Source organism: Pleurodeles waltl, chromosome 5, assembly GCF_031143425.1.
Source record: "Pleurodeles waltl isolate 20211129_DDA chromosome 5, aPleWal1.hap1.20221129, whole genome shotgun sequence".
Lineage (NCBI taxonomy): Eukaryota > Metazoa > Chordata > Amphibia > Caudata > Salamandridae > Pleurodeles > Pleurodeles waltl.
In genome coordinates, this window is record NC_090444.1 from 362,246,778 (window position 1) to 362,264,152 (window position 17,375).

Here is a 17,375-nt window from a genome sequence, read left to right on the forward strand (position 1 = left end):
CCATACTTACACAGTGAGACTAGTAATGCAGCTATTAGGAATGATGGCTTCCTGCATTGCCATCGTTCTTCATGCCGAAATACACGTGTCCATTGCAGCAGTGTCTGTCTCGTCAGTGGTCTCAGTCACAGTCATCTTCAGGATCTAGTGTTGTTGGACCGCCAGACTCTCTGCTTTCTGCAATGGTGGAATCCCACCAATCTTTCAAGGGGCCAGCCCTTTGAAGACCCCATGCCTCAGATCACTCTCACTACAGATGCATCACAGATAGGCTGGAGAGCTCACCTCAACAACCTTACAATACAAGGCAGATGGGATCCAATTCAACAAACTTATCACATCAACTACTTGGAGTTACCAGCAGTCTTTATAGCACTCAAAGCATTTTCTGCCACAACTCTCCCACAAAGCGGTTCCAGTCCATACAGACAACATGACAACTATGGATTATGTGCAGAAACGGGGACACACACCCATCTCAATTATCCCTTCTAGCTCAGTCAGTTTGGAAGTGGGTAATTCACAATCGCATTCAATTACTGGCAGAATATCTCCCAGGAATGGACAAACAGTTTGCAGGGCGCAGCAACAAGTCCACAAATGGGAACTTCATCCACAAGTACTTCACTAATACTTTCACCTCTGGTGAACACCAGAAATAGATCTCTTCACCACCATAGAAAATTAAAAATGCCAAATCTTCACGTCCAGATACCCACACCCTCAGTCCAAGGGCAATGCTCTATGGATGAATTGGTCAGGGATATTTGCCTTGTAGCTCCCATATGGGTACGTCAACCTTGGTACACAGCACTATTGGATCTGTCTGTAGTTCCCCACCAAAAACTTCCCAACTGACCAGACCTTTTGACTCAAAAGCGAGGTCAAATCAGACATCCAGACCTCAAAACACCCAATCGTGTGATATGGCTCCTGAAGTCATAGAGTTTGGATCTTTACAACTTTCCTCTGAATGTATGGACTTTCTTAGAGAGGCACATAAACCTACAACTAGACAGTGTTATGCTGCAAAAAGGAAACATTTTGTATGCTACTGTCAACCTAAACACATTGATCCACATTGATCTCGACCCTTCAAATTTAAAGGCAAAAGGTCTGTGTTCTGGTTTTCTCCTTTTTTCGGTCCTTGGACTTCGGTTTGGCAATGTCTTGGGTTCTAATGTATCATTGCTAAACCAAGATGATAATTTTTTTCAGCAGGGTATGCAGTGGTTCCATTTTTAGCAACCTTATATATGATGCAGCTGTTCTTGCAGATTATGCAGGCTTGATAGTGGAGCCATTGTTGAGGTCAAATTTCATTAGGGTATCGATATCTGCTGGAACATGTAGAATGCTTTCAATGAAAACTTTATGGTGTTGTGCAGACAGTTCATGAGGGTCGTGCCTTTATCCAGGTTGAAGAGGACTAATGTTTGAACAGGTGTTTTGAAATTAGATTTTTTTAGGGCTAGGAAAACCTGATACAATGCAGTCTTGGTTTTTGGTGCTGAGAATGGTCTGTTTCATAGGTGAATCCTCGTAATTTTATGTTAAATATTTTATTAGAAGCTCAAGAAATTACATAGATAGTCACTAAGTAAAGCAATATGAACAAGGCGCAGGCAGAATAATCCAGATTACATAGGTGTTTACACTTATAGCATTTAGAATTTTTTTTAAAAAAAGAATGACTATTTAACATTTCAAAATGCAAGTCATAATTATTAACTCAGTACAATGAGCCAGCAAACTTATATATAGAGAGTGGGGGGACTAGCCTGAAAGCTGCACTGTTACATGTTTTTTTCCTCCTTTTATTAATGTGACATCATCACTATGTAACCTGTGCATTAACTATTGATTGAATCTCTTGTTCTCTGCCTAATGTCAGGTGCTCCATTTGATATACAAATTGTACTTTGGTAGTTGTAAAATCTTAATAAATATATTTTTTTTAAAGCTATAATTTTGTTTCTACATTTATGCTGTAATTTCAACATTCAGTTATTTTAGTCTGTGGTTGGAGAATAACTTCAGACCTGATCCAGCTCCAAAAATTAATCAACCTAACCAGAGGTCCGTATGGTTGCATGCTGGTCTGTAAAGTTCACAATTATGTCTCTGATTGACCCCTTACTGATTCTTCACAGGGAGGAGCTCCCTAGCTGCCTTAGCATTTCTAGACACCATAGTCATCCCAACTTCTTTCACTTCCAGTGTTACAGGTAACCAAAGGAACATCTCCGTGCCTAGGGTAAGAAACGCTGTTTGAAGGCGTGTGTGGCCGTTTATACATGTGCTTTACATACTCCTGCTATCTAATGTAGGATCCGGAAGTGTGCAAGTTGTTTTTGTTCAAAGACGTCTTTCGAGTCACTAGGCAAAGTGACTCCTCCTGTTGACGATACTGTGCATGGGCATAGACTGAAATTTTCAATTGTATTATTTCTGCCGTCGGGTTCGGTCATGTCTGTTTGTGCTCAGGGTCAAGATAATGTTTTCTTCGGACAACACGATGTCGAGGAACAGGAACTTCATGAAGCCTCTTCAGCAGAGATGGGGGCGTTCTCCATTCAGGACTCTGACTCTTAACTCAAAATTTACCTTGAAATGCAAAACGTTTCCCCAGGTCAACGTACTGTGTGTGCAGAAACCCCTGTTCTCCTCCCAAAAGACCGCTGGGCTACCACTGTGATCAGGCCATGGTCGGCACCGAAAATCTGATTTGGATGCCCGCCACCAAAATTTCAGCCAAAACCACCAACGTCAACCTCTTCGGCGCGACATGCCTTTCAGGTCGAGGTGACCATCCTCAGTACCAACCACTTTGGCACCGATGACTTCGGCGCCAAAATAGAAATCCACCTCAGCTCAAAAGAGTTCCAAAACCGGCTCTGAGGTCTGACCCTCGCACTCCAGTGGAACTAATCTTACATAGACTACAAGAATAACTTGAAGTCAGACAGAGGCAGATTCACATCCAGCCTCACACAGGGTGTATTCTCACTAAACCTTCGGTGCTACGATCTTCCAAGGATCAGCTTTCCTTTGAGGAATCTATTGATCTGCCGGCACCAACAAAGAAGGGAAAGTCTGATAAAGCCACTAGTCCTTTACAACTTCCTCCACCTTCCTCACCAGCATCTCCACCAATTCCATCCCTTCTTCTACCACCTTCACCACCTCATTCTTATGGTGACCCTTTAGACATTACACCTCCAGGGTCCCCACAATCCTTTACAGGTGGACATAACCCAGGGGTTGACACACATGGTATATCACCTGCGCCTCCTGATCCTTGGACGGCATATGATGTTGACCTTCAAAGAGACACAGATCCTGACCTTTATCCGGCTAATCTTTCCCCTCCTGACGTCTCTACCATGTATCAGGAGCTTATTGGCAAGGCTGCCACTTATCATGATGTCCGGTTACACAAAGAGCCTTTGGAAAATAATTCCCTCTTTGAAACTCTCTCCACTACACATATGGCAAACCAATATAACCTTATGCTTAAAGGTATGTTAAGGCATACAGAAGATATTTTCAAAGACCCTGCAAGGGCTAGAATTATAACTGCTAGAGTCAGTAAAAAAAATACAAGGCTTCCTCTTCTGACCCAATTTATATTGGAGTACAAATTCCACCTGACTCACTTGTAACCAACTCACTTGAAAGGACTCATTCTCCGACTACCAATGATGCTTCACCTCCTGATAAAGATAGCAAATTAATTGATGCACCGGGAAAAAGAGTAGCAACACAATTCGCTAATCACTGACTTATTGCTAATTCCATGAGGTTACTAGCACTGTATGACTGGGCTCACTGGGGCAAAATGGAGGAACTCCTCCAATACCTCCTAGAGGAGCATAAAAAGAGAGGCCAACAGCTTGTCACGGTAGTAAAACTAATTTCAGTACTTCCATCCGTTGTGCTTTGGATACAGAAGATAAAGCTGCAGGGGGAATTAACACTAGCATATTCTTACGCTGACATGCTTGGCTACGAACATCTGGTTTTAAACCAGAAGTTCAACAAACGCCATTGAACGTTTTCTCTGATAAAGAACACCTTTTCATTCCACAGGTAGACTCGGTCCTAGAAAAGATGAAAAAGGATACAGAGACTGCAAAATCTATGGGCGACTATAAACAACCAGTCCCTATGGCTCCTTTTGCCACCCAAACTATCGAGCAGGCTCTAAGACCACATCCTCAGAAGCCTCCACCTCTTACCAGGGTGGACTAGGCCACCAATCCTCTCCCTAAGGTTATTACAGAGGCTCCTATAGTGGAAATAATGCCAAAGGAAAAGGTAAAGGAATACCCCTGCGGTGCTGTAACCACCACAAAACAGTGACTTATTTCGCCTTTCCCCTGACCATTTAACACCAGTCGGGGGACAACTACAAGATTTCTACCCAAGTAGCAATGAATAACATCAAACCCAGATCAGTGGGTGATGGACATTATCTAACATGGTTATTGTCTGAAGCTTACCCCACACCTCCAAACATTCCACCTCACACTCACAGACTCTCTTTCTGGAACATCAGGCACTACTCAAACAGGAGGTTCAAGCTCTTCTGCTCAAAGGAACTATAGAACCCATTCCTTTTCAACATCAAGGGCCAGGAGAATGCTCTCTATTCTTCCTAATACCCCAAAAGGTTGGCTCTCCAAGACCAATCTTAGATCTCCTATCCTTTAATGACTGTATCCTGTCAGAGCATTTCCATATGATTACTCTCTCAAGACGTGATCCCGCTTCTCCACGAAGGCAGCTTCCTTTCAGCCCTAGACTTAAAGGATGCCTGTTTTTATATTCCTATACACTCAGCACATGGCAAATACCTCAGATTTGTGATAGCAGGCAACCATTACCAATTAGAAGTCCTTGAATTTGGATTGACAGCTGCACCCCGGGTATTTAAAAAATGTCTAGCATTAGTAGCAGCACACTTACGCAGACAACACATCCATGTTTTCCCGTATCTCGACAAATGGCTCATCAAAGCCACCACTCTCCAGCTCTGTCAAAAACACAATCAAAATACCCTAAACAGACATGGGATTAGCCTATCCCAGTGCTGCTCGAATACACAACGTTTTCTAATACTGTGCTTCCAAGCCAATCACCAAATCACAGTCCGAACTGTCATGCAGTTTCTGGCCTTGATGGCCTTGTGCTTCGCCATAGTGCTGAACGATCTACTACTCATGTGTCTGTTGCAGGAATGTCTAGGACAACAATGGTCTCAATCACAGGGTCAGTTAGAAGATCTAGTGTTGATAGACAACCACACTCCTCACTCGCTGCAGTGATGGAGTACAAACAACCTGTTCAATGGGCGGCCTTTCCTCAACTCTGTTCCCCCATATCATACTGACAACGAACGCATCACAGACAGGTTGGAGTTCTCATCTACAGACTCTCACACTCCAAGGTCTCTGGGATACCAAACACCAGGGTCTCCACATCAACTACTTGGAGCTTCAAGCTGTTCACCTAGCATTGAAAGCATTCACTCTTCACCTGATCGGCAAGGTTGCCGTGGTCCGGACAGAAAACATGGCAACCATGACCTATTTACAAAAACAGGGAGGGGCAAATTCTTCACAGAAATCACGCTTATCTCAGACAATTTGGTGTTGGGCTCTCCACCACAACATCCATCTGTTAGCGGAACATTTTTTGGGGAACACATAACAATTTTCCTGACCTTCTCATCAGGGTGCAGCAACAAATCCACGAGTGAGAACACCGCCCATGAGTCCTACTCCTCTACTTCCAAAAGTGCAGGTTTCCAGAAATAGATCTGTTTGCAACAGCGAACAACGCAAAATACTTTGCCTCCAGGTTCCCCTACCCTCAATCCAAGAACAATGCTCGGTGAATGAACTGATCAGGGATATTTGCCTTCGCTTTTCCGCCTCTCCCTTTTCTACCTTTTCTGGTGTGTAAGCTCAGGCAAACATCCCTCACACACTAGTGGCTCCCACATGGGCCCGACAGCCCTGGTTCACACCGTTTCTTAAACTATCATTAGTTCCTCACACTAAGCTTCCCTTCAACCCAGATCTCACTCAAAACCATGAACAAATCAGGCACCCAAATCCCAAGGAACTCAATCTAACAATTCTGCTCTTGAGGACATACAGTTTGGTAATTTCAATCTCCCACCTGAATTTATGACCATTCTTAAAGAAGCTTGCAAACCTACTACTAGAGCACATTATGCAGCTAAATGGAAGAGATTTGCCTGTTACTGTCATAACAGTATCAATCCATTTAAGGCAACAACACAATACATTGTTTGTTACCTGCCACAGCTACAACGCTCTTGCCTTGCATTCACATCCACACAATTACATTTAGCAGCGGTGGCTGCCTGCCTTCAAAACCGATATCTATCTTGAATTAAAATACCAGTCATTAAAGCCTTCATTGAAAGTCTTAAAAGAGTAATTCCACGCGGGTTCCTCCAGTGCCTGCATGAAATCTTAACATTATTCTCACAAGACTTATGGGTCTACCATCCAAACCACTACACAATTGATCCCTCCAATTACTGTCTTGGAAGGTTGCTTTTCTCATTGCCATCATTTCACTTAGATGTGTCACCGAGCTGCAGGCGCTAACATTGGAAGAATCTTTCTTCCAGCTACATAAAGGTAGGGTAGTACTTACCACAAACCCAAATTTCCTTTCAAAATGGTCTCTCACTTTCACCTTAATCAGTCAGTGGAATTACCTGTGGTTCATTTCCCCTCCCTCCTCCCCTGAATCAGTTCCGGAAAGGGCTCTTCATACATTAGCTGTCAAAAGAGCTCTTTTGTACTACATTGACTGAACTAAAGAATTTTGTAAAGCCAAACAATTTTTTGTTGCTTTCTTGCCCCTTCACAAAAGAAAGTCAATTTCCAAATCAGGCATTGCTGGTGAATACTTTACATGTGTACAAACATGTTACATTAAAGGCAAAATAATTCTGCCTTCACCTCCTAGAGCACATTGCCCTTGCAAAATAGGGGCTTTGTGGCTTTCCTGGCTTTCCTAGATAATATACCTGTAGCTGATATATGTGAAGCAGCTAAATGGTCTACACCATTCACCTTTACTAAACACTATTGTGTGTTTGTTTCAGCATGCCAACAAGCTAATGTCGGTCAGGCAGTGCTACGCGCACTTTTCCAAACTGCAACACCCGCAGGTTAGCCACTGCTTTTGGAGGGGCCTGCTTTACAGTCTATGCAAAGCATGTGTATCTACAGCCACACATGCCATCAAACAGAAAATGTTAATTACCCAGTAGACATCTGTTTGTGGCATGTAGTGCTGTAGATTCACATGAGCCCACCCTCCTCCCAGGATACCTTTGGCCATTGAAGTTCATTTACATTCTCATTTGCATGGACATCTCTTTACTTGCACTAATTCTACATTCCATTCACAAACCCCTGCAGGAAAAACAGTCGAACAATGGAGTCGATGCCCATGTAAATTATCACCAAAAGAAGCAGGCACTTTGCCTCATGACTCGAAAGACTTCTTTGTAGAAGAACAACTTGCACACTTCCAAGCTCAACACTAGATGGCAGGAGTATGCAAAGCATGTGAATCTGCAGGACTACATGCCACAAACAGATGCTTACTGGGTAAGTCAAATTTTCCTCTCAAAACCTGCATCTCTATCTACATCGCATGGTTGCAAATCCAAATCGGATAATGTGATTCACTTGCCACAGATTTGGTTTTTCTTGCTGCCACCTTGATAATTCACTTGCACTGTATTGGGTCCTCCAACTTGGCAAAAACAGTGATCATAATTGCTTTCTCACCCTTGGAACCTTTGATGGCTAACAAAACATATTCTGCACTGTCACCGAAGATTCCCTGTTTGTCTTCCAAAACCATCTTATTGAAGACGTGTTCTGCCTCCATTTCAATGTGCCCAGTATTCTTTGGAGCCAGTAGTCCCAGAAATCAAACGTTGTTGTGCTTGGACTTCATTTCCAAATGCTCCACCTGGGAATCAAGATGTGAAGCCAAGGTGACCCCTCATTCTTTAAATCACGGGCATCTCTGGCTTCATTTTTATCAGCCTGCACAGAGTTTGAATGCCACCTTTTGTTCCTTCATGTTCTGTGGAAGCAATGCAACAGTTAAAGTTCTGCATAGTCTTCTCCAGGGTTGCCATTTCTCCTCCATTCATCATGTAGCACTGTCCAAATCCTTTAACACCAGCTTAACTGTGGTCTTCCTTTGTGAGAATGCAGAACCAGTCCTCTCTGTTGGAGCTGCACCTCTGTCTCTCGCTTCCCCATTTGATTGAGTCCCCAGGGGTGGGGGCAAGACCTTAGGTGTCATTATGTATTCACACCCTATTGTGGTGAGCTGTGCCCAAACTTACCCCAAGGCCTTCCTTCATGCATCATTAAGATTGATGCCCGATTCTTGTCAAGCACTCCTCTTGGTACTCTGGGTGTCCCTCAGTGTGGAGCGAACACAGGCGCTCACTTGTCTTCACCAAAGCATAGTGGGCACTGTCATGTTGTGTGACTTCAGACCAAAGAAACTTGATCGTCATAGGACACCAGCCGGGTCCCCAGCTTGAAGATTTTCATCACGGTTTACGACATCCTGCAAGTTCTTCCGGCCATCTGCGAGCAGTTCAGTCGCTCGCCTGTAATGGGACATCCCGGCCTCAAGGCCAGGGCTGTGCCAGAGCTCTTGACAACTCGGCCATCATGGAGCCTGGAAATCCCCATTCAGAATCCTATTTTGCATTAGATGTGAGCTAGGGGGTGAAGCTATCCAAGTTCATTTTGTACAGTCAGCACTGGATTTGTGGTTATTTGTTGCTGTCGACAAACAGCATTCATTCTGTCTCGGTTGGTTGGAGTTTTAGGTAGATGCTGGTGATCCAGTTCTGAATGAAATGAGGGTAGATTTTAAGTTGGTGAATGTCATGAATATTGGAGATTTTCAGCAGGAGTTGTGGGTTGTCTGTGTGTTGGTGGATTTCAATGCTGCTGCTGTCAAGTTCCAATAGGTTCAGTGTGGAGGTGGAAAATGATGGGGGCTTGATGAAGTTTTGAGGTACTCCGCAAGATACTTGTATTTTCTGAGATCTTGGGGTTTCTATTAGAATAGATTCATTATTATAGATGATGGATGAAATGAAAAGAGTCAAAGAGGCTAATCTGTATCCAGTTTCTGGATCGGTGCTAGGTCATCAACTTTGTCAAAAGCTGGGGAAAGTTCAAAGTATAATTGTGGTTAAGAATTAACACGGAAAAACATTTTCAGTGTGTTTTTCACTTATATTAAAACGATTTTGTAAGCGTGATTTAAAAAAAAAAGAGAAATAGAAAATATAACTTAAATTTAAATATCCTTTTTTTAGTGAATTAATTTAAGCTATACTGCATACTTCTTGTTTGTGCCCAACTTAGCATGGCCATCGTGATGCAGGAGTTACTGAGGGGATTGGCTGCACTGCCTGTGACCATCCCTGCTACACAAGGCCTTTGCTATTACTTTCATAAAACTGTCCAGTCCATTAGCATTAGTCGTCAAGTATGAGAATGTACAATTTCACGCAGATTCATCAATGGGATGGGAGGGGGCAGGAAATAATGGCGATCACAAACAAATTGAGTGTTTTCCATTTAACTTCCCTAGGAAACCTTGTTCTCCTCTACATCAACAACTGCTGAATTACACCCCGTTTTGCATGTAATAAGAACTTTATATAAAGGTGTGCCTTTGCTGGGTTAGGTGTAAATCTGTTCAGTAGTTAATGAGAGTAGTGCTGCAAAAAGGCGTTGGAGACCTATTAGGGGTTACTTATATACTATCTTGACCATTAATTTACAGATCCTTCGAGGATCCAGATCCTCAACTTCTCAGAGGATGATAATCTTGAAAAATTAATCACATTGGAAGAAGGGTAATTTTTTTCCCTCTAGTCCAGTTTGCAAATTCTCAGAGAATTCAAGGGTCTGAGTAAGGTGATTAGGTAAGCGCAACAGAAAATCTTTTGTTGCTTTGGCCATTATAAGATGCCAGGCACCAAACCTGTCTTATGATTGTGAGGCTATTAATGGAATGAGGAAGCATCTGCTGACCTCAAGCAGATTGTGGAAGTGTCACAGATTTGCGAATACAGACCAAAAAGTAAGTATAAACACCTTACACCTTTAATGTCATATAGAGGGAAATGGCCCTCCGAGATGTATATTATACTTTCCTATATGTACAACTGGATTTATATTCACATATGTCTGGCTAGCCACCTAGACCATGTGGCTTATTCCTGCCACAACTTCCTTGCCGTTCATCACATTCACATACAGAGCGTGTTCCAAAATGTACAATGTATATATTTTACTACACAATTTGTCATTTCTTTCGACATCACTGTTAATATTTACTGTATCAGCATCACTGTCTAAATATGCACCTGTTCTTCTTAGCAGGGCTTCATGTGAGAATCTAATTGGTTACAAATTAAACTGTGCCAATATTAAAGTGCGTGCTGGCCATGATTTCGGCAACTGTGAAAGTTGTTCATTCAAGGGTTGCTTGTTTGCTGGAACCAGTACTTGGATATTTTACCATTTGAGTTGTTCCTCTAAAAACTTCATTGGAAGTGAAATGGCTTGTTATGAGGAGTTAGTCATGGTGAAAATCGAACTGTGCTGCTTAGGTGAAAGGATATTACTGGATTGAAAATTGTTTAGTATTTTACTGCTAAATGAAAACTGAAAACGAAAGAAAAAAATCGAGGACTGTACCTACAGCACTGTTGTGGCTTTACTGCACCCAGCCTTACTGAAGAGATATGCCTTGAAAAGTTCTTCTCTGCTTTCTTTGAGCAAAACCACAATCGGTGTAATCAGTGTTTATTATCAAATTGAGTTAAATGAGATATCTTCTACCGCCTGAGGATAAAAAAGACTCTGGTTGCTTATTGGTGAGTGTAGTCCACTATAAAGCTGTCCCTTACAGGAGCTGATGCAGTGATACGAACACTAAGATTCCATAGCCTACAAAATTCTAACATTTGCCCCTTAAGTTGTAATGCAGGAATCGAAACAAGTTATTGTCATGATGGGTAAAGGGGGGCATTGTCCCTGTACGTGAAGAAGGAGGCCACCCAACAGATCTCTTGGGTGGCTTACGAATGCAGCTAAGTATTTTAAAACCATAAGAAACATAGTTCGAATTGTGGAACCCCTGATGATGCCAGAGGCCCTCGTGGAGGAGTCAGCAGTGCCCGCATAAGAGGTTGTGGCTATTTCAAGCTTTGAAAATGCTAACAGTATTTACTGAGGTTAATATTCAGAGAAAAAAAAGATGTAGATTTCATTGCTGGATTCTGTTCAAACTAGACGTAAGATTTTCAAGGTAAACGTGGATACAAATTTGTTTTACAGTAATTATTTTTCTTTCTTAAAGACCTGAAGAAGAAGTCAAAGAAGAAGAAAGCAGATATAGAACACACAGCTTCAGGCGAAGAACCTGATGTAGAAAAGCAAAAGGTAACCATGTTTTTGGTAGCACCCGGTTAATTTCACTTTAAGAGGCCTATCAAAATAATGAAGCAAATGTGTCAAATACCTTCAAACTTTTTTGTACAATTTTTAATAGCACACGAGTATTCACTCTGTATGTTTTTAAGGTTCACACTAGCCTAGGAATTTTATCGTTTTCATGTGTGTCCTGTATAGGTCAGTGTGAGATTAGTCGTTGCATCAGCATAATCCAGTTGGTTTTATCAGTTGTCTTGCGTGGGCAGTGGTTTGGCTCTCAGTATGGCAAAGATTTCCGTTATGTGTTTTCTGTATTGGTTACATTTGTACCTCAGGGCTCGCTTGAGGTTATCTGTTCATACTTACCGCTATACTTACTGAAGCTTGCCTTGATTTTTGTATTCCAAATAGGCAAACATTTCCCTGCAATTTGAGGTCAGTTTCAAGTGTGTTCAAAGGGTGTAGGGCAGCACTTTATACTTTTCTCTTAAGACATGTGAGCCAACATTCTTTTTTTGTGGTGGCCGGCTCTAAAAGTGAATAACGTTTTTTTTCTCTTGAGCTGTGAATTAACCATGTAAAATATTATTTCACATTTTTGAAAGATCTCATAGGATTTTTTTATAGAATTAATAAGAATAATCTTCTGGGATAATTTTTCTCCAGCATTTACTGATTCATATGTTAGCATTCTTGAATTACTTTGCGTTGTCAGGTTAGGAGTGCCTGGTCACATGTTAAGTGTTGAGTTGTATTTGTATAAATGGTAAGATAGTATTTACAACTTTTTTGCCTCATTTGTGTTCTGAGCTGCACAGACTGAGGGTGGAAGCATGGGAATTCTAACACCCCCTGATTTCCCAATACTTAGATGTCTTGCTGCACAATCTTCAAGAACTCTGCTCTCTTTAATTTTAAATTGCACTTTTTAATGTAAATGCTACTGTCGCCCATCTTTTCTTCTAATATTCATATGCCATTTTTGCATTTTATCGTTCTTCCTGAGTAACTCAGACACACAGTTGTAGGTCCTTGGCTGTGTTCAGATGTTGTGTCTGGACTGTAGGACCAGCTTACTGCTATTGCTCTGCATGCCATTTTAGAGATTTCGATTAAATGATGTATTTGCAAATAACCCTCATTTAAATGGCGCATATTTGCCACATGTGCCAGTCCTTTTCAGCTAAAAATTAGACTGAGAAAGAAGGTTCTTTTTGTCCCCAAAAGGAGGCCCATTTCTCAGTTGAGGAATCAGGCAGATTTGCTCCTCTTTCCTCATGTACAACAAAGATTCTGTAACAAAATAATATGATGGTTGCTTTCTCTGTGGAACTGAAGCCGTCCTGTGTTGACAAGCCATCCCTTTTGTCATCATTAAAAGGTGCTTGAGCCACCTTGCTTTCTACTTTGCAGTCTCAACAATTTCATCATTGATGGAGATTTTGTCACTGAGGAATCTCATCAGCCAACATCTTCCACCTTGTCAATCAAGTATTCTTGCACATCGAAACTCTTATCAAACACACCTTTGTTGAGAAAGTACCTTTCCTAAGCCTGCCAACACATCTACAATAAATTGTTGACTACTACTAAGAACTTGTTGACAGCCATCTTGTCAATGACAAAACACCCCCTTCAAGTACTACCTTCCAAAGACTAACCCAGTGATGACCTCCATCAATAATCATGTTAGTGTTCATGCCATACACAGTTTATGATCCCTCATATTTCATGTTGTTTACCCCTCACGGTTGAAACACAGCTTCCTGCACGAATCATAGAGGAAGATGTGGAGGAGAAGAATGCTCCTAGAAACGATATTAGATCCAGGAAAATGGGACTATGTATTCTGCATACTGAGAAACTAAGCCAGATACTCTCAAAAAGTGCAGCTCCTTGCCCCATGAGGATGTTAGTGCACCCAGTTGTCAGGTTGAGACAACACTGCAGCTCAGTGAGCTAGGAAAATATTTGTACCTTAACATTCTACAGCAGTTAAGCACTCATCCAGATAAACATTACACCAGACATAGGAAAACTGGCTGTCCTCTCCAAGTCATTACCAGTACTGAAAGGATTTTGGAGAACTTTGCGATGTTGAGGCCTAAAGAAGAGCAGGTAGTAGACCAGCCTATGTGCTGAGAACCTGCCTTACCAGCTCAAAGAAAAAATGTCCGGTTGCTAGTGTACTGACACGTGGTTCACTGCTCAGCTATTGCTTTTGAAGCCTGAGGCCTGTGCTGCTGCCTAACCTTATCCAAGGTTACAATTTAGCAAGAGCAAACCTCTCCAAGAAGGGATCAATGTAAAAGCATCCTTGTGCCGGTTGCCAGGAATGCAGAAGACCTCTTAAGGACACCACATGTTTTAACAGCAAGCATGGGAGATTATCATTGATGGTTCAATAAGTGTGTGATAATATGTTCCATCAGTAAAGTCTAGAACTGTCAGTCCTCCATGAGGAAGGTTCTATGGCAGGTTATTAGTGTAAATGCAAACTCCTGAGTCACCTTGCTCTATCAAAACCCGTTTAGCAACAGTACAGATACAACAAAAACAAACAGTTAACTCAAGAACAACTGTGCATTCCTAAACCTAACTGGTGAATTTCAGTAGTTTTGCATGTTTGAAACTCAAACTTAGGGCCTGATTTAGATTCTGACGTTTGGTATACTCTTTCTCAAACATGACGGATATCCCGTCTGCCATATTACCCATAGGATATAATAGAGTCGTAATATGGCGGACAGATATCTGTCACATTTATGACAGAGTATTCCCCTTCGCCAGGATCTAAATCAGGCCCTTAGCCTAACTGTTTCTTTCAGTTAATATATATGTTCAATGGCATGTGTAGCTGCAGATACACATGCTTTGCATAAGTCTGCCATCCAGTGTTGGGCTCGGAGTGTTACAAGTTGTTTTTCTTTAAAGAAGCCTTTTCGAGTCACGAGATCGAGTGACTTCTCCTCTCGGTGATAGTGCGCATGGGCATCGAGTCCTTTGTTAGATTGTTTTACTTTCCGCCGCTGGGTTCGGAACTGTTCCCTCTTGCTCTGGCAGATCTCGGTTCAGTACCATCTGAACGTCTCTATCTTTCCCTTAAACATCAGTATTGTTTTCAAACTAATTTTTCATACTACACTCGATCTAATTGTAGTGTCTGGATCGATTAAACGCCCTTTCGGTCCTACTGCATCACAGACTAATGTATCAGACTCTGTTTCGATTCTGCCCTCAGTACCATGCCAAGTTCCCCTACACCAACGAACTCTCAGTGTCTAATATCTGCCTCTCTCTGGACCATAAGGAAGAAACCCGCGAAGCATGCCGATCCTTCCGCTCCAAGAAGACTCTGCGGGATCGAAGAGCGCGTCATTTAAAGATGGCATTGAAGTCGACCGAACAAACGCCCGACATTTTCGATGAGGAACAGACGCAGACCGGTTTCCATCGCAGATTCCAACCGTGACTCAGATAGGAACAGCCAGGTTATTCCTGGGGCGCAGTACGTGAGTACGCCAGCCCCTTCCCATCACCAAAAACGTTCAAAAAAGTCAGCACAAATGCTCTTGGGTCCACCACTGCTTACGGGCCATGTCCAGACTCAAAAATTACATCTTGACGACCGGCCCTCTGGTTCGGCATCGAAATAGACCAAATTGCATCTGACCGAACAGACTACCACCTCTGTTTCGGGATCAAGTCACAAAGTGGAGGCTTCCACTGCGGAACTGAAACGTTTACATACCACCTGAGAGCCGAAACGTCCAAGCTGCTCTTCGGAGCTGAAAAAACGCCCATCTGCTTCAGAGTCCACATTTTCGGCCCAATTAAAGCAGAAATTCACCACGCTTTCGGAGCACACAACTATGAGAAGTAAACAGGTCCCATCTGCAGAGGAGTCAACAAGCATTAGGCCCATTCTGGAAGTTATGGACCATTAACAACAGAAAATACAGATTCAAAAAGATACTGGAAAAATGATTGCTTCCCCTCCTTTATTAACCAAATGGAAACGGTCTTTCCAAGAAAATTTGGAAGCTACGCCTTCACCTGCAAAAATATTTAAGCACAAGGAGAAACCAAAGGTAGTGCAACAGCCTTCTCCACTGTATTTTCCTGTGCTTCCCACTTCTCTTCTACCTGATACTCCACCACCACCTTCACCTACACAGTATTCTATGCAATCTCCTGCCTCTTCACAAGGGGATTATATGGGTGACAATACTTATACTGTAGACCCATGAGATGTGTATGATTCAGACCCTATCCCATCTAATGACCCTTATTTATATCCAACTAGTCCATCTTTACCAGAAGACACCACAGCCTTAAATCAGGCGCTTGCTAGAGCAGCCACATACAACAATGTTCAGCTGCACTCCGAACCCACAGAGGATGACTTTCCATTCAACACGCTATCCTCTACACATAAAAAGTATGTTTGCCAATGCTACCAGGCATGCTAAAACATGCTGAGGATATTTTTAAAGAACCAGCAAAGGCTAGGGTTCTCACACCAAGGGTGGACAAAAAATATAAAGCTGCACCATCAGATCCAGACTTCATAAGACAACAATTGACACCTGATTCCATTATTGTCAATGCAGCTAGAAAAAGGGCAAATAGTCAGTCCACCGGGGATGCCCCTCACTCGCCCTGATAAAGAAATCTGCAAATTCGATGCAGCAGGCAAAAAAGTGGCAACTCAAGCAGCAAATCAGTGGAGAAGTGCCAACTCCCAAGCTCTTTTAGCCAAGTAAGACAGGGCCCATTGGGACAAGATGCAAGAGTTCCTCCAATATCTTCCACAGAACACCAAAAAAGGGCACAGCAGCTAGTAGCAGAAGGACAGGCTACTGCCAACAATCAAATTAGATCTGCCCTAGATGCAGCTATGGGTATAAATACTAGTGTCATGATCAGGAAAAATGCTTGGTTGCGGTCCTCAGGCTTTAAACCTGAGATACAGCAAGCGGTCCTTAATATGCTGTTTAACAAACAGCAGCTATTTGGACCAGAGGTGAATACCACCATCGGAAAATTAAAAAAGGACTTAGACACAGCAAAGGCCATGGGTGCCATTTACACAACACCTGTTCGGGATACCTTTCGCAATCCCCAATTCGGAAGGGGTTTAAACCCCAAACATCAGAGGCCTCTACGTCCGAACAAAAGCAGGAACAACAGTATTACTCTAGAGGGTCTTTTAGAGGATCCTATAGAGGACATAAGTTTAGGAATAGGGGGAGATCCACTGCCACAAGAGCTGCCTCCACCTCATCAAAGCAGTGACTTTCTCTGCATCCCCACACAGCACACATCTCCTGTGGAAGGAAGACTGCAACATTTCTACCATCAGTGGCACACTATTACATCAGATCAATGGGTACTGTCAATTATCCACAATGGTTATTGCCTAGAATTCATCTCCCCTCCACCAAATATTTCCCTTCACTCACACAGGTTTTCTCCAGAACACCTCGTTCTGCTAAAACAAGAGGTACAATCACTTCTACTGAAAGGTGCAATAGAGGTCGCCCTATAACTCAACAAGGGACAGGAGTATATTCTCTATACTTCCTCATACCAAAGAAGGATGGCACTCTCAGACCAATCCTAGATCTAAGACCTCTCAATCAATACATTCTCTCAGAGCATTTCCACATGGTCACTCTTCAGGATGTCATTCCGTTGCTACAAAAACAAGACTACATGATGGCATTAGATCTAAAAGATACTTACTTCCATATTCCCGTACATCCAGCAAACCGCAGATACTTAAGGTTGATGATAGCAGGCAAGCACTACCAATTCAAAGTGCTA

The 17,375-nt window shown here is 42.5% G+C and overlaps 1 protein-coding gene across 4 annotated transcripts in view; it reads left to right on the top strand.

Moving 5' to 3' along the window:
- Positions 1 to 17,375, top strand: part of ESF1 (ESF1 nucleolar pre-rRNA processing protein homolog) — a 199,337-nt gene that overhangs the window by 147,494 nt on the left and 34,468 nt on the right. For all 4 annotated transcript variants that reach the window (XM_069234100.1, XM_069234103.1, XM_069234102.1 and 1 more), the window contains exon 12: positions 11,473 to 11,555. In XM_069234100.1, coding sequence (XP_069090201.1) covers positions 11,473 to 11,555 — 83 coding nt within the window. The remainder of the gene's footprint in view (positions 1 to 11,472; positions 11,556 to 17,375) is intronic.